Raw genomic sequence first — 12,433 nt, forward strand, 5'->3', positions numbered from 1 at the left:
TTTCACACTGTTGTGACGTCACTCAAACAAATTAACAGATTTCACGACTACGGGGGAGGGTCAGGGGGGACGTATACAGCAGGGTCTCCTGTGGCTAATGGCCAGCCGGTTTGACATTCAGGGCCTATACAAGCCCGCTGCACAGATCGTGTAACCTGACAGCCTTAGCCTGCAGTCACAGTACGGCAGTATAGTGGGTTGAGCTCCTGCTGCAGCGATGTGTGAGTGTAACCTGCAGGAGCGAAAGTTTGTGTTGAGGTGGTGCCGATGCAGCCTTTCATCCTCCAGGATGAGTGCCATGGATTTGATGCCCTGGATTTGATGTAGATGTTAGCGCACCTTCCCGCTGCAGTGCGGCCAGCATCCTACTTCCTCGGTCAATAGTGGGACAGTGCAATGGATGTCCCAGGCCCTAAACTTTACATGGCACATGCAGTACTCGTCTTTCTGTCTTGGACTTCCGGTCTGCACTGCTCCTCTCAGCTGCAGCGTTTACTGAATGCAGCAGTACGTTTGGTATTCAGGCTGACCCCCCCCACACGGACGGACTTAAGACGGGCTTAAGACGGACTTAAGTTAGGATTTTGTCTTAAGTCTGTCTTAAGTCTGTCTTAAGTCTGTCTTAAGTCTGTCTTAAGACTGTCTTAAGACTGTCTTAAGACTGTCTTAAGTCTGTCTTAAGTTTGTCTTAAGACAAACTTAAGACAAAATCCTAACTTCTGTGAATACCAAAAGTAGTAAGTTTAGGATTTTGTCTTAAGTTAGTTCTGTGAATCGGCCCCTATTACTGTGGTGCCGCCCTGGCAACACTCGTGCAGCCAACTGCACCCAGCTTACGCCCCTGACAATATATATGCTGACAAGTGCACCTTGTTGCTGTCCTGGTAATACATGTGCAGTCTGTTGCTCGCCAATGCAGTTACAGACAATTGAAATGAAATGAAATGAATTTAAATTTATAAAAGCGTAAACTTAACCCAAGGGCATCAAGGCGCTAGATGCAAACCATCGGAGGACGGGAGAAAGGGAACATGCTCATACTGAAGGACCACAAAAGAGCCAGGTCTTTAAAGCCTTACAGAATAAAGGTCGCAAGGCCTCCCTAGAGATGTTCAAAGGTAGGGAATTCCACAATTTGGGCGCCATGGTGGAAAAGGCTCTGCCGCCCCATTTAGCCTTCTAAAACCCAGGCACCTCAAGAAGGTTTTTGTCCGCGGACCGAAGAGATCTGGAGGGGGCATAATGACAGACGATCGACTTAATACCCTCGGGACCAGAATCATAAAAGGCTTCATGAGTCAGACAAAGGATCTTAAAAATTATACTATCATTCATCGGGAGCCAGTGCAGAAGCTTAACCGAGGCTGTAGCTGAATGAAATCTAGAAAGATTCAAGACAAATCTGGCCGCTGCGTTCTGTACCATCTGCAACCGATGGATGAGACCTTTATTAATGCCCAAATAAAGGGCATTACAATAATCCAGTCTTGAGGTTACCAAGGCCACTACGGCCTGCTTACGTGCTTCAAAGGACAGATAATGAGAGATCCTTCTAAGAATCCTGATGATACCAAAGCAGGTGGAAACAGTCCTGTTTACCTGCAGCCTCAGAGAGAGAACATTGTCCATGATCACCCCTAGGTTTTTCCCATGAGAAACTGGACAAGGACAGACCCCCCAGCGCGGTCGGCCACCAATCGCTGGACCAGATTTCCTGATCATTCCCAAAGATCAAGACCTCGGTCTTCTCTCCATTCAGCTTCAGAACATTTTCCACCATCCAGAGGGAAACTACCTCCATGCAACTCCTAAGATTGAGGGCCGCGTCTTTAACGGTATGAGTTATAGAGACCATTTTTTGGGTCCGCGTAGGACAGCACCTCCAGCCCAAAAGATCTTACCACCTTTGCAAGTGGGGCAACATAGATATTGAAAAGTATAGGGCTCAAAGAAGAGCCCTGGGGGACACTGAACTGCAGAGCTTTAGGGGCAGAAAAATACTGGCCTAATTTCACCCTCTGTTCACGTTCCCCAAGGAAGGAGGCTCAGAGCTGTACCCCTGACACCCATCTCTCGAAGGCGAGCCACCAGCCTATGAGGAGATAAGGTGTCGAAGGCCGCAGTGAGATCCAAGAGCACCAAAAGCGTAGTACGGCCAGCATCGACCTGAGTCCGGATGTTATTAAAGACTGCTGTCAGGGCTGTCTCCGTACTATGACATCTCCTGAAACCATGTTAAGAACCATCCAGGAGATGATGGTCTTTTAAGTATGTGCTGAGATGGAGATTTAAATGGGCCTCCAAGATCTTAGCAGGGACGGGAAGCAGGGAGCTCGGGCAATTTCTTTTTAATTCACCAGGGTCTAAAGAGGGCTTCTTCAATAGAGGTTTAACTACCGCTATCTTCCACAGAGACGGGTAAACTCCTTCAGAGATGGTAACATTCATGACCCTCATGAAAAGAGGAATTACGATCTCCTGGTAGTTTTTTAACACCTTGAGCGGGCAAGGATCCAAAGGGGAGCCTGAGTTGACATGGTCCAGGAGCCTATCCGTCACCTCCACGGACAAAGGGGGGAAAAGTAAGAAACCTAGGTGTCTCCATCGAGGGGAGAGCCTCACAGGAGAGAGTCGACATCTCCACTTCTGGCCTGATACTGGAGTTCGCTATTTCCAGCAGGGAATAAATATCGGAGATTTTAGCTTGAAAAAAATCCCACATTTTATCACAAAGTTCCTGTGAAGGCTCTGAGGGATGCAATATCCGCGGGGAGATGAGGGAGTTAATAACCTTAAAAAGATCCCTGGAGGATTTCAGGGAAGCGGTAACCCTGGAGAAGTATAATCTCTATTCCTCCATAATAGCCGCCTTATACTCTTTCAGGCACTGCTTATGTTGTTCCCTCTCCGAGGGTTCCAAGTGAGCACGCCACAACCTCTCCTGTTTACGGCAGCCCTGTCTAAGTGTTTTAAGTCTTTCTGTAAACCAGGGAGATGAAGGCCTTGTTCTTGTCGAATAATGCTTTTTAGCCGGAGCAAGAAAAATCAATTGCTGCTTTCAGAGTGTGAGATAGCTCTGCGGCAGCGGAATTGGCATCGAGCTGCTTAGTGGGCTCCAGTTTATCAAGGAAAGGCAGAAGTGCCTCCTTGTCTATATGGTTGAAATTCCTTCTTTCGTCTAATTTTTATATCGCTAGGGGCAGAAGATGATGAGGCCTGGAAATGCAAGTCAAATGGAACAGCAAAATGATCAGACCAGGCGAGGAGGATAGGCTGGCCCACCTTTAGCCTAGGATCATTAGAGAAGACCCCATCAAGGGTATGCCCCGCAATATTAGTAGAGCTTCCGACCCGCTGAGCAAGCCCACAGCAGCCCAGAGTTTCCAAAAGACCTTGAGTATCCCTACAGGAGGTGTTTTCTAAATGAAAATTAAAGTCCCCCAGAATCGTGATGTTGGATCTCTCCAAGTAGGGTTCTACCAATTTGCCAAAGTCCTGACTAAAGGAAGTCCTTGGACCCGGTTGTCTATAGCATAAAATTCCATAAAAGCTTTCTGTGGGGTGAAGATTGATCGAAAAATAGTAAGCCTGGTAAGGTTCAGAGGAAGGGGTCAGAGCCTGAGTGAGACAGATGAGGGTGTCTTTATACAGGATTCCCAGCCCTCCTCCCGCCTGCCTACTCTATCCAATCTGGACAAGGTATACCCTGAGGGGATAGCGTCTACCAGGTCAGAGCCTGACGCATCCGTCTCCCAGGTTTCTGTAATAAAAACCCAGGTGGGCTTTCTAGCTGAGACAAAGTCTCTGAAATCTATTTTGTTTTTAATAATAGACCTGGCATTAAGAAGAAAGCCATGAGCAGACCTCTCCTTACCGAGAGACTTAGCGGCAGTGTTGTCTGGGCAGCTCTCACTGGTCTGCTTCCAGCTAATGTTGCAACCCCTACATCCCTGCTGTAATTTCCTGGGGAGAAACTCGTGATTCCAATTGTGATGACAGGGCAGAGCAGCCGGTCGAAGGTTTAATAAGCCCTCTCTAGAGTAGCAGCTCCTAGGGTAAAGATCTAAGGCAGCACGAGCAGCATCCCTGGCACGGTCGTGGTGCAGACGGGCGTAGACGGGCTTGCCTTAGGTGCGCCAGCGGCACGACGAACCAAGCATGATGTTTAAATAGCGAGGAGCGCTAGAGCGCTAACGATCCCCTAGCTCCGCCCCCTGACTCAGAGAACAGCCCAAATGTATGCCGGCACCCTCCACAATGATCGGGAGAACCCGCGGTGGAACGGGGCGCTGGCAGAGAGCATTGGCAAGCAAAAGTAATTAAGGTAGGTTACACACAAAAGCGCACACTAAAAACAGTTAAAAACGAACATAACATGCCGTTCCCTATTCAGCAGTTCACTATTCAGTAAAGTTCAATATTCAGCAGGTCAAAATTTAAACGGTCCGCTCGCGACGAGTCGAGCGTGATGTTTAAATAGCGAGGAGCGCTAGAGCGCTAACAAACCCCTAGCTCCGCTCCCTGACTCAGAAAACAGCCCAAACGTATGCCGTCGCCCTCCACAACAATCGGGAGAACCTGCGGTGGAACGGGGCGCTGGCAGAGAGAGTTAGCAGCAAAAGTAATTAAGGTAGGTTACACACAAAAGCACACACTAAAAACAGTTAAAAACGAACATAACATGCCGTTCCCTATTCAGCAGTTCACTATTCAGTAAAGTTCAATATTCAGCAGGTCAAAATTTCAACATGTCCGCTCCCTGTACCCTGTTGCCATTCTGTCAGTATGTTTGCCATCGATTACACAATGCTGCCAGCATGAGGACATACGAGCAGGCAATTGCACCGTGCTGCTAGCATGAGAACATACGTGCAGGCAATTGCACCGTGCTGCTTGCATGAGAACCTACGTGAAAGCAATTGCACCATGCTGCTAGCACGACAAAATATGTGCAGACAATTGCACCCGGACGCCATCCTGACGCTCCACGTGCAGTTGGTTCTACTCTGTGCCATCCTGACAATGCACATGCAGCCAGTTTCACTCCATGCCATGCTGATAATACACGTGCAGTTTGTTCCACCCTGTGCCATCCTGACAATCCACGTGTCATCGGTTCCATCCCAGTGCCATGCTAACAATGCGCGTGCAGTTCGTTTCTTCCACCCTGTGCCATCTTGACAATCAAGGTGCAGCCGGTTAAATCCCGGGGCTATTCTGACAATGCAGGCGCAGTCAGTTGCACTCACTGCCATACTGACAATGCATGTATAGTCAGTTGCACTCACTTCCATACTGACAATGAACGTGCAGTTGGATCCACCCCGTGCCATCCCGACATTGCACGATAAGTCCAACCAATGTGTGCCATCACTTGCATGTCATCATCGGTCCGTAGGCGCTGGTTTGGTGCAGAGGTGGGTGCAGTGAACCGCCTGGCATGAGGAACGTCTGCCTCGGATTTGCACATTGCCTCACTGCACAAATATGTCTGCATTACCTCCCGCCCGCTTCCTGGGAACAAATGGCCTTTGTGAGCAGAGAGTCTTTGTCGATTTTCTCTGCTTGTGTCCTCCTTACTTCACATGGCAGACCTGGACAGGGAAAATCAGCAGCAGGCCTGCTTATATTGGGTGAGTCACCTGATAACTCAGCGGTGTTGACCTGATGGCAGATGCCCTCCCTCCCCCCAAAATTGATCAACTGCTATGCGGTGTTGACCTGATGGCAGATGCCCTCCCTCCCCCCAAAATTGATCAACTGCTATCTGAGGTTAAACCATTAAATGGGGCAGTTGTCCATAGGCTTGACGAATCAGGAGTTCTGCCAATTTACGGAAGACCTTGCTTCCAGCAAAACCCTAAATGACCCTTTAAGTCTTTTGAAGACAAGGCACGCACATGAATTTAGAAAAATTAATTTTATCGAAAAGGCAGTAATTTGTAGTAATGCATGGGATTGGCTATGCATTTTTAAGTCTCGCTAGCGTAAGCTGCGCACATGCGCAGTTTTGCTGGCAAGATTTAATGTTTTGGGGATTTTTCAGTAAAGGGCTTTAAGCCCCGCCCCACTTTCCCATTGGCCGGCGTCACCGTTTATGCTAAACGGCAGCCAGCCATTGGGAAAGAGCTGTTGGGGACGTTTTCGCTCGGCTTTTTTTGCCGTCCCACTTGGACGGCCTCGCCTGCTTTCCTTCTGAAGTAAAAGGTTTCTTATCTTTATGGGGCCAAACACATGGCCCCATAAAGATAAGAAACCTTTTAGCAGGCGAGGCCGTCCAAGTGGGTCGGCAGAAAAAGGCAAACGAAAACGTCATGGCGAGCGCTTGTTTCAGCTGGAGTTGAGGCTGCACTGCCCGGCTGCTTCCCCTGGCAGCCCAGAGCACGCCAGGATTCGTGCAGCCTGGAGAAGGGAGACTTGTATCTAGAAGACAGGAGCCCAACTGCGGGACAGGAGACTTCTCTCTGTTGCACAGGACATCTTCCGTTCGGGACAGGAGACCCTCGGCCAGGCAGGAGACTTCTCTGCGGGATAGAACCGCCCCCTTCGGCGGCACAGGAGACCCCAGCCTTTGGATACCCCGCGCGGGACCGGGCACTTCACACGGGACAGGGGAGAACCCCCCCCCCCCCTTTCAGGATCATACTCAAGAGACCACGAGGGACAGGAGCTCTCCTTCCTCTTCTGCTCAGGGAAGCACGCAGGGCAGGAGACCTCCACCACAGGTGCGAGGAGTACCATGCCAGCATGAACGCCTGCACCCCCCCTCCTCCTGGCCTTGACCCTGCAGGTCTGCTCCCTGTAGACGGAGACTCCCACTGGTCAGTGCGTGAGGCTCGCCTTTGTGGCTGGGGGTGAGGAGTCGAGCAGGGGCACTTTTTGATCTACTTGTTCCCCTCGTGCCTAGTGGAATTCACTGCAGACACTTGTGCGTAGTAAACATCTTACAACCACTTTGTCCTGACTCTCTCATCACCCCCGGAACCCCTTACACACACCCCCCCCCCAGACACACACAATATTCCACCACGAAGGGAGTTTTTGTTGTGATTTAGAAGCCAATCTGGGTGGAGGGATGTGAGACCTGCTTGGGGAGGAAACAGGGCGATTAAGTCCAGCGTATTGTTATTGCTCGTATTTATCACTAATATAGCACCCAGTCTGGCGGTAGATTGGTTTCGCAGCGCTTTCGGAAGTCAGGGGGAGGACTTTCCAGAGAGTTCTGACCGGTGCCTTGGGGCGCATCTCCGCATCGGTAACTCGTTTCTTGGTCCCGGTGGACCACTGTGAACAGGACGAATTTGCCCGGGAGCAGCGGTTGCCACAAGCCAGTGTGGGGGACGGCCCGCACTGTGTCTAGCGGAACACGACCGACTGAGCCCACTCTAGGCGCTTTCTGGCTGTGGAAGTGCTGGCACTAGGGCTGGAAGTGACGGGTTCCCGTTTCTTGATTACGGAAGGTGGTTTGCTCCGCGGGGATGTCCGAGTGAGAAGCGTTCGCTGACTTGGACACCTGTGAGCATGATGGGAGCGATCGGCCCTTGAATTGGAAAGGATAGACGGGACCCCTCACGTGTGCTGTGTGTGCCGGCTGCACTATAGGTGCGCACGAGCTGTTGCAAGGCTGCAATGCCTGGCATTCCGCGGTCAGGGGGCCTTCGAGTGTATCCCATCGTCCAGTCTCTGGGAGCGTGTAGTGTGGTCAGGAAACATGTAGGCTGGCCCCTGGGAGCCCAGCCCATAGCCCACCACATAGGAGCACGTTCCATGCTCTGCTCTGGTCTTTGAGGGCGCAGCCCACAGCCTGTAACCTAGGGGCATGCTCCATAGTCTGGCCCCTGGGATTGCGTCACCCAGTGTTGCCCACGTATCGTGTTACATAGTCCGGTCCCTGAGAACACAGTTCCCGGTGTGTCCCCCAGGAGCACGTCGGGTAGTGTGCCCCCTGATAGGAAAGCTCTACAGTCTGTCACATAGGGCACGACTCATCGGGTGTTGTCTGGGAGCGTGCCCCATAGGGTGGTCCCCGTCCTGGTAGTCCCCTGGGAGCTTGTTCCGTGGTTTGGGCCCTGGGTTCGTGTCCCAGAGTTCACAGTTCATGGTCTGTCCCCCAGGGTCGTAGTGTGGTCCTCCTGGTAGGCATGTTCCGCGGTCTGCTCTCTGGATTGGGTCGCATCGTGTTGCTTCGATGTCCGTGTTACTTAGTGCAGCCCCGTGGAGCGCCCCCATAGCACAGTCCCCTAGGGGCCCGCTCTATAGTCTGACCCCTAGGAGCTCCACACAGTGTCTGCCCCTGGGAGCACGTTTCATGCTCTGCTCACTGAGAACGTGTTGTCCCCGGGTTCGTATTGCGTAGTTTGGTGCCTGGGAGAGTCCCGTAGCGGGGCACGAAGCGCACAGCTCACAGTCTGTCGCCGAGTGCGTGTTTCACGGTCTGCTGCCTGGGAGCACAGCCCACAGCCGGTAGCCCGGGGTCATGTTACATAATCTGGTCCTTGGGAGCACATCCCACAGTGTGGCCCCAGGGAACATGGTCCACATCCGGCTTTTCGTGGTGCATTGTCAGCTCCTTATGAAGGTGTCGCGCAGTCCAGTCCCTGCGAGCACGTTCCACAGTGTGGGGTCCCGGAGCACCGGCTCCCTTCAGCACGTTTCGCCTTCACGTCCACTGGGGCGTGTTGCACAGCGAGTGTCCTGCGAGCCCGTGCTATACGCCAGGAACCTGCAGTGAGTTGTGTGGTGAAGAACCCTGGTGCACGGCCCAGGATCCAGCGAGCACCACAGCAGGGACTGATGAGGGCAGTTTACAGGCTGGCGCTGTCCTCTGTCACTAGGGTACTTCCCAGCCCTCTGCACGTGTGTCTGTATCAGTCTGGTCTATGGTTGGGTCATATAAGCCATTTGTGTATCGGTGCCCGTATGAGCGTGCTCTGATTTTGGTGTCTGTATAAGAGTGAATGAAGGCGCTGGGTATCCGCTGCTTGATACAGGTTTGCTCTGTGGCTGGTGTCAGGCCTGTGTGGAGTGTTCTGGGGTCACTGTAACCAGTGCCTTAGTCTGGGTCCATGTAATCCTGCACTGTGCTTGGGTGCTGTTTAACACTGCTCTCTAGTGCGTCCGTATGAGTGGATCACTGACTGGGCCCCTTACGCGCGTGCTCTGTAATGGGGAACACTGTCTCGAATGGCCTTCTGGCTCATGGGAATCCCCGGCGGGCTAAGGACTAAGGGTTGCTTTTCGTATGTGTGTGAGATCATCGTCTACGTAGCCTGGCAAATAGCCCAGTGCAACACACACCATGTATCGGTAGAGACTTAAATACCCCTGAAAATCCTCCTGGAGATGGTAGGGACCATTGCTCGGGACAATATTTGGCTGCTTCCAGTCCACCATTGCCGGGTACCCAAGAAACGGGTTCTGTAGTCAAGTTCATTTTAAAAATGCTTGGTCTTCGGGTTCCTTACAAGCATCTTCTGTGATCGACTTTCTTACAAGTGTGCTCTTTAATGGGGGTTCCTCATAAACATGACCTGTAATTGGGTTCCTAAAAGTGTGCCCTGTAGTCGGTTCCTTGTACGCATGCGCACTAGTCGAGCTCTCCTATAAAAGTGTTCTGTGAGGAACTGAGCTCCATTTAAACGATCGCTGCAGTCTGGTTCTCTAAGCGTGCTCTCTTCTCGAGTTCATCTCTGTTCACTTTCCTTCAGTGTCTCTTCCCACCATGCTCTGTAGTCAAGCTCGCCCAAGTGTGCTCTGGGGTCGGGTTCGTCTAAATGCGTTCTAATGCCAAGTTCCTTCATGCAGTGCTGTCGCGTTCCCTACGTGTGCTTTTTAGGTGGGTACCCTAGAAGCTTGCTCTAGGGCGAGATTCGAATACGCATGCTCTCTGGTCAGGGTCCTTATAAATGTGTTGTGTATTCGGGTTCCATGGCACGCAAACTCTCTAGCCTCATGCTTCCATTTGTGCAGCAGGTGCAGTCGCACCGAATCCCACTGAACCCTGATGATTGCTGTATTTCACAGCCCAGACTGCTGCCAGGTGGGCCATTTCCTGCACTGCACACGGGTCAGTGACACACTGCCTACCCAGTCCTTATAAACCTGCTGAATATTCGTGTTCTATTTACGCATGCCCTCCAGTTGCGTGTCTTGTAAGCGTGTTCTACGGCCAAGTAACACTTAAACGTGTTCTGGGTTCGTGTAAACAAGTTTCTCACTGTAAACCAGTAGCCATGTTCAACGCGGGCTTCGCATTTGCGGTGTGTATCAGTGGGTTCCGTAGTGGGGTAGATGGCACTGTATGGATTTGTTCTTACAAGGTGTTGTATTCCCATGACCTCACTCTGAGATCATTCCAAAGTCGGTACCGTTATGACTGACCAACCGTATTTATAGAGCGCTTACTCCCCGAGAGGGAGCACCATGTTCTGGGTCAGTGGGTGTGCTCTCAGGGCAGGGGTGGGTCTGCATGCGCCCGTTCTCGGCGGTTCCTCGATATACCCACGACCCCTCTGATCTGTTCCGCTCTCACACCTCTTTAGTGCACTCTGCGCCGTGGAGTGGGGTCGGTAGTATAGGGAGCGCGCGACTGAAAGTATATATCTTTCGACATAGTTAGGGTGTACGCACGGATATATCATTTATTTCCTGTTACACATCAGAACTCACAAAATCGGACGGCCAAACAGTGCCGAAGGGTGTTTTGGTCACGCGAGACAAACTGCTTCCGCCTACCCCTGGGTAGTAAACTATGATTGAGTTGCAGAGGGTCCCTCTTGCTCCTGGGCCCCGGTGCCGCAGCACCTGCTGCACTAATGATAGCTGCTATCCCAGGTCTAACAGGATTACTATAGAAGCCATCCCAGAGTCATCGGAGGATCATCCAACTACTCTAGAAGTAATTTTCATGTAATCAGACGTCATCAAGCTCTTAAAGTCATCAGCAGAGTTTAGAAACTTGAGCTCGATGATTTGAAGATTTTTTGAAAATGAGTATCTGATGACATCACAAGATGTGATTAACCCCTATGATTTCAGGATGACTTGAAAATGATTATCTGATGACTTCACAAGGTGTGACGGTTCCTGATGATTTGAGGATGACTTGAAACTGATTCCCTGATTACTTCACAAGATGCATTGCTACTGGTGGTTTTAGGATTGTTTGAAAATTACATTCAAATTACTTGACTAGCACCACAGTCTTCTAATTAAAAAGACTGGTTCATGATCATTTTAGGATGATTTATTGATTGCGTCAGTTAAACATTCAACATTTTAGTTTATTTATTTATTTTTTGAGACATTCAACCCTTTTGAAGATTTCAGAATCTCCCTTTTACTGCATAATGAACAGCATTTACACAATACTGCATTTTCTACTCTGCAATTAAACCTACAGTGCACACATTAGCGGAGACTTCAATGCTAGAAGGCCTGGGTGCTATGCCAATAGCTTTAACACAAACAAATGCGAGACCGATTGCATTTTCAATGCTTGTTTCTAAACTGGTAGTATTGCTACAGCGAGCAGCTCTAAGTATTTATTTATAACGTTTTATATAGCTCAGGAAGCAATGTTCACTATATTCAGAAGCATGCATACGTTTAATTTGTACTGATAGTAGGTTTTTGGTACTGAATGCTTGTTCATTGTGAGGCAACTACGTACTTTTAGAGGGACATGCCTGTTCTGCTCTAACGTGTTCAGTATGAGATTTGTTACTGTATCTCCGGATCACGATGCATTTTGTGAAGTTGATCAGTTGTTGATGTAACATTTTGTTTTTCAGGGACCTCTTACATTTTGGGATGTTGCTGCTTGCTTCTCTGAAGAGGAATGGAAGCTTTTACAGCAATGGCAGGAAGAGCTTTACAATAATGTGATGAAGGAAATCCACGAAACCTTGAAATCTATAGGTGAATTCTGTTTTACCGTAGCATGCGCCTAGCACATCATATGTCCATGCTGTTCAAATGCACATCTGCAACTTTTAGAAACGTACACAAACATATCACTTGCTGAAAAAGGACCAAAACCCTTCTAGATCTATGTGTGACACAAGTACTTGCAAATCACTGTCTGCCTCTAAAACATGCTACACATACATTGAACGCACCTCTGCCATGTGAAAATCAGATTTTATCTGTAGGAGAGTGGCATCGACTGCATAGTTGCCCCCAACTTTTTGCTGATCCCAGCCTATCTGCTTCCTCTCTAAACTGATGTGAGTACTATAGGTACATACCAGTTGGATACTGAGGACACTCTGTGAGCCCCTTGTAGATGGTACCCTAGGTACCCAGGGCATGGGTCCTTCAGAGGCCTACCAGGGGTTGCAGCACTTATTGTGCCACCCCTGGGACAGCCATACAAACTGACACCACCAGACCACTACTGTAGTCTGGGTAAGGTGGTGCGCGCACCCCTTAC

The 12,433-nt window shown here is 50.1% G+C and overlaps 1 protein-coding gene across 7 annotated transcripts in view; it reads left to right on the top strand.

Moving 5' to 3' along the window:
• LOC146861709 (zinc finger protein 425-like) overlaps nt 1-12,433 on the top strand; it is a 281,372-nt gene that overhangs the window by 29,351 nt on the left and 239,588 nt on the right. For all 7 annotated transcript variants that reach the window (XR_014979015.1, XM_085646056.1, XM_085646057.1 and 4 more), the window contains exon 2: nt 11,793-11,919. Coding sequence is in view for 6 of the 7 variants with exons in the window: in XM_085646056.1 (XP_085502182.1) it covers nt 11,793-11,919 (127 nt within the window). In the remaining variant the exon portion in view is untranslated. The remainder of the gene's footprint in view (nt 1-11,792; nt 11,920-12,433) is intronic.

Source organism: Triturus cristatus, chromosome 3_1, assembly GCF_964204655.1.
Source record: "Triturus cristatus chromosome 3_1, aTriCri1.1, whole genome shotgun sequence".
In the NCBI taxonomy this organism is placed as follows: Eukaryota; Metazoa; Chordata; class Amphibia; order Caudata; family Salamandridae; genus Triturus; species Triturus cristatus.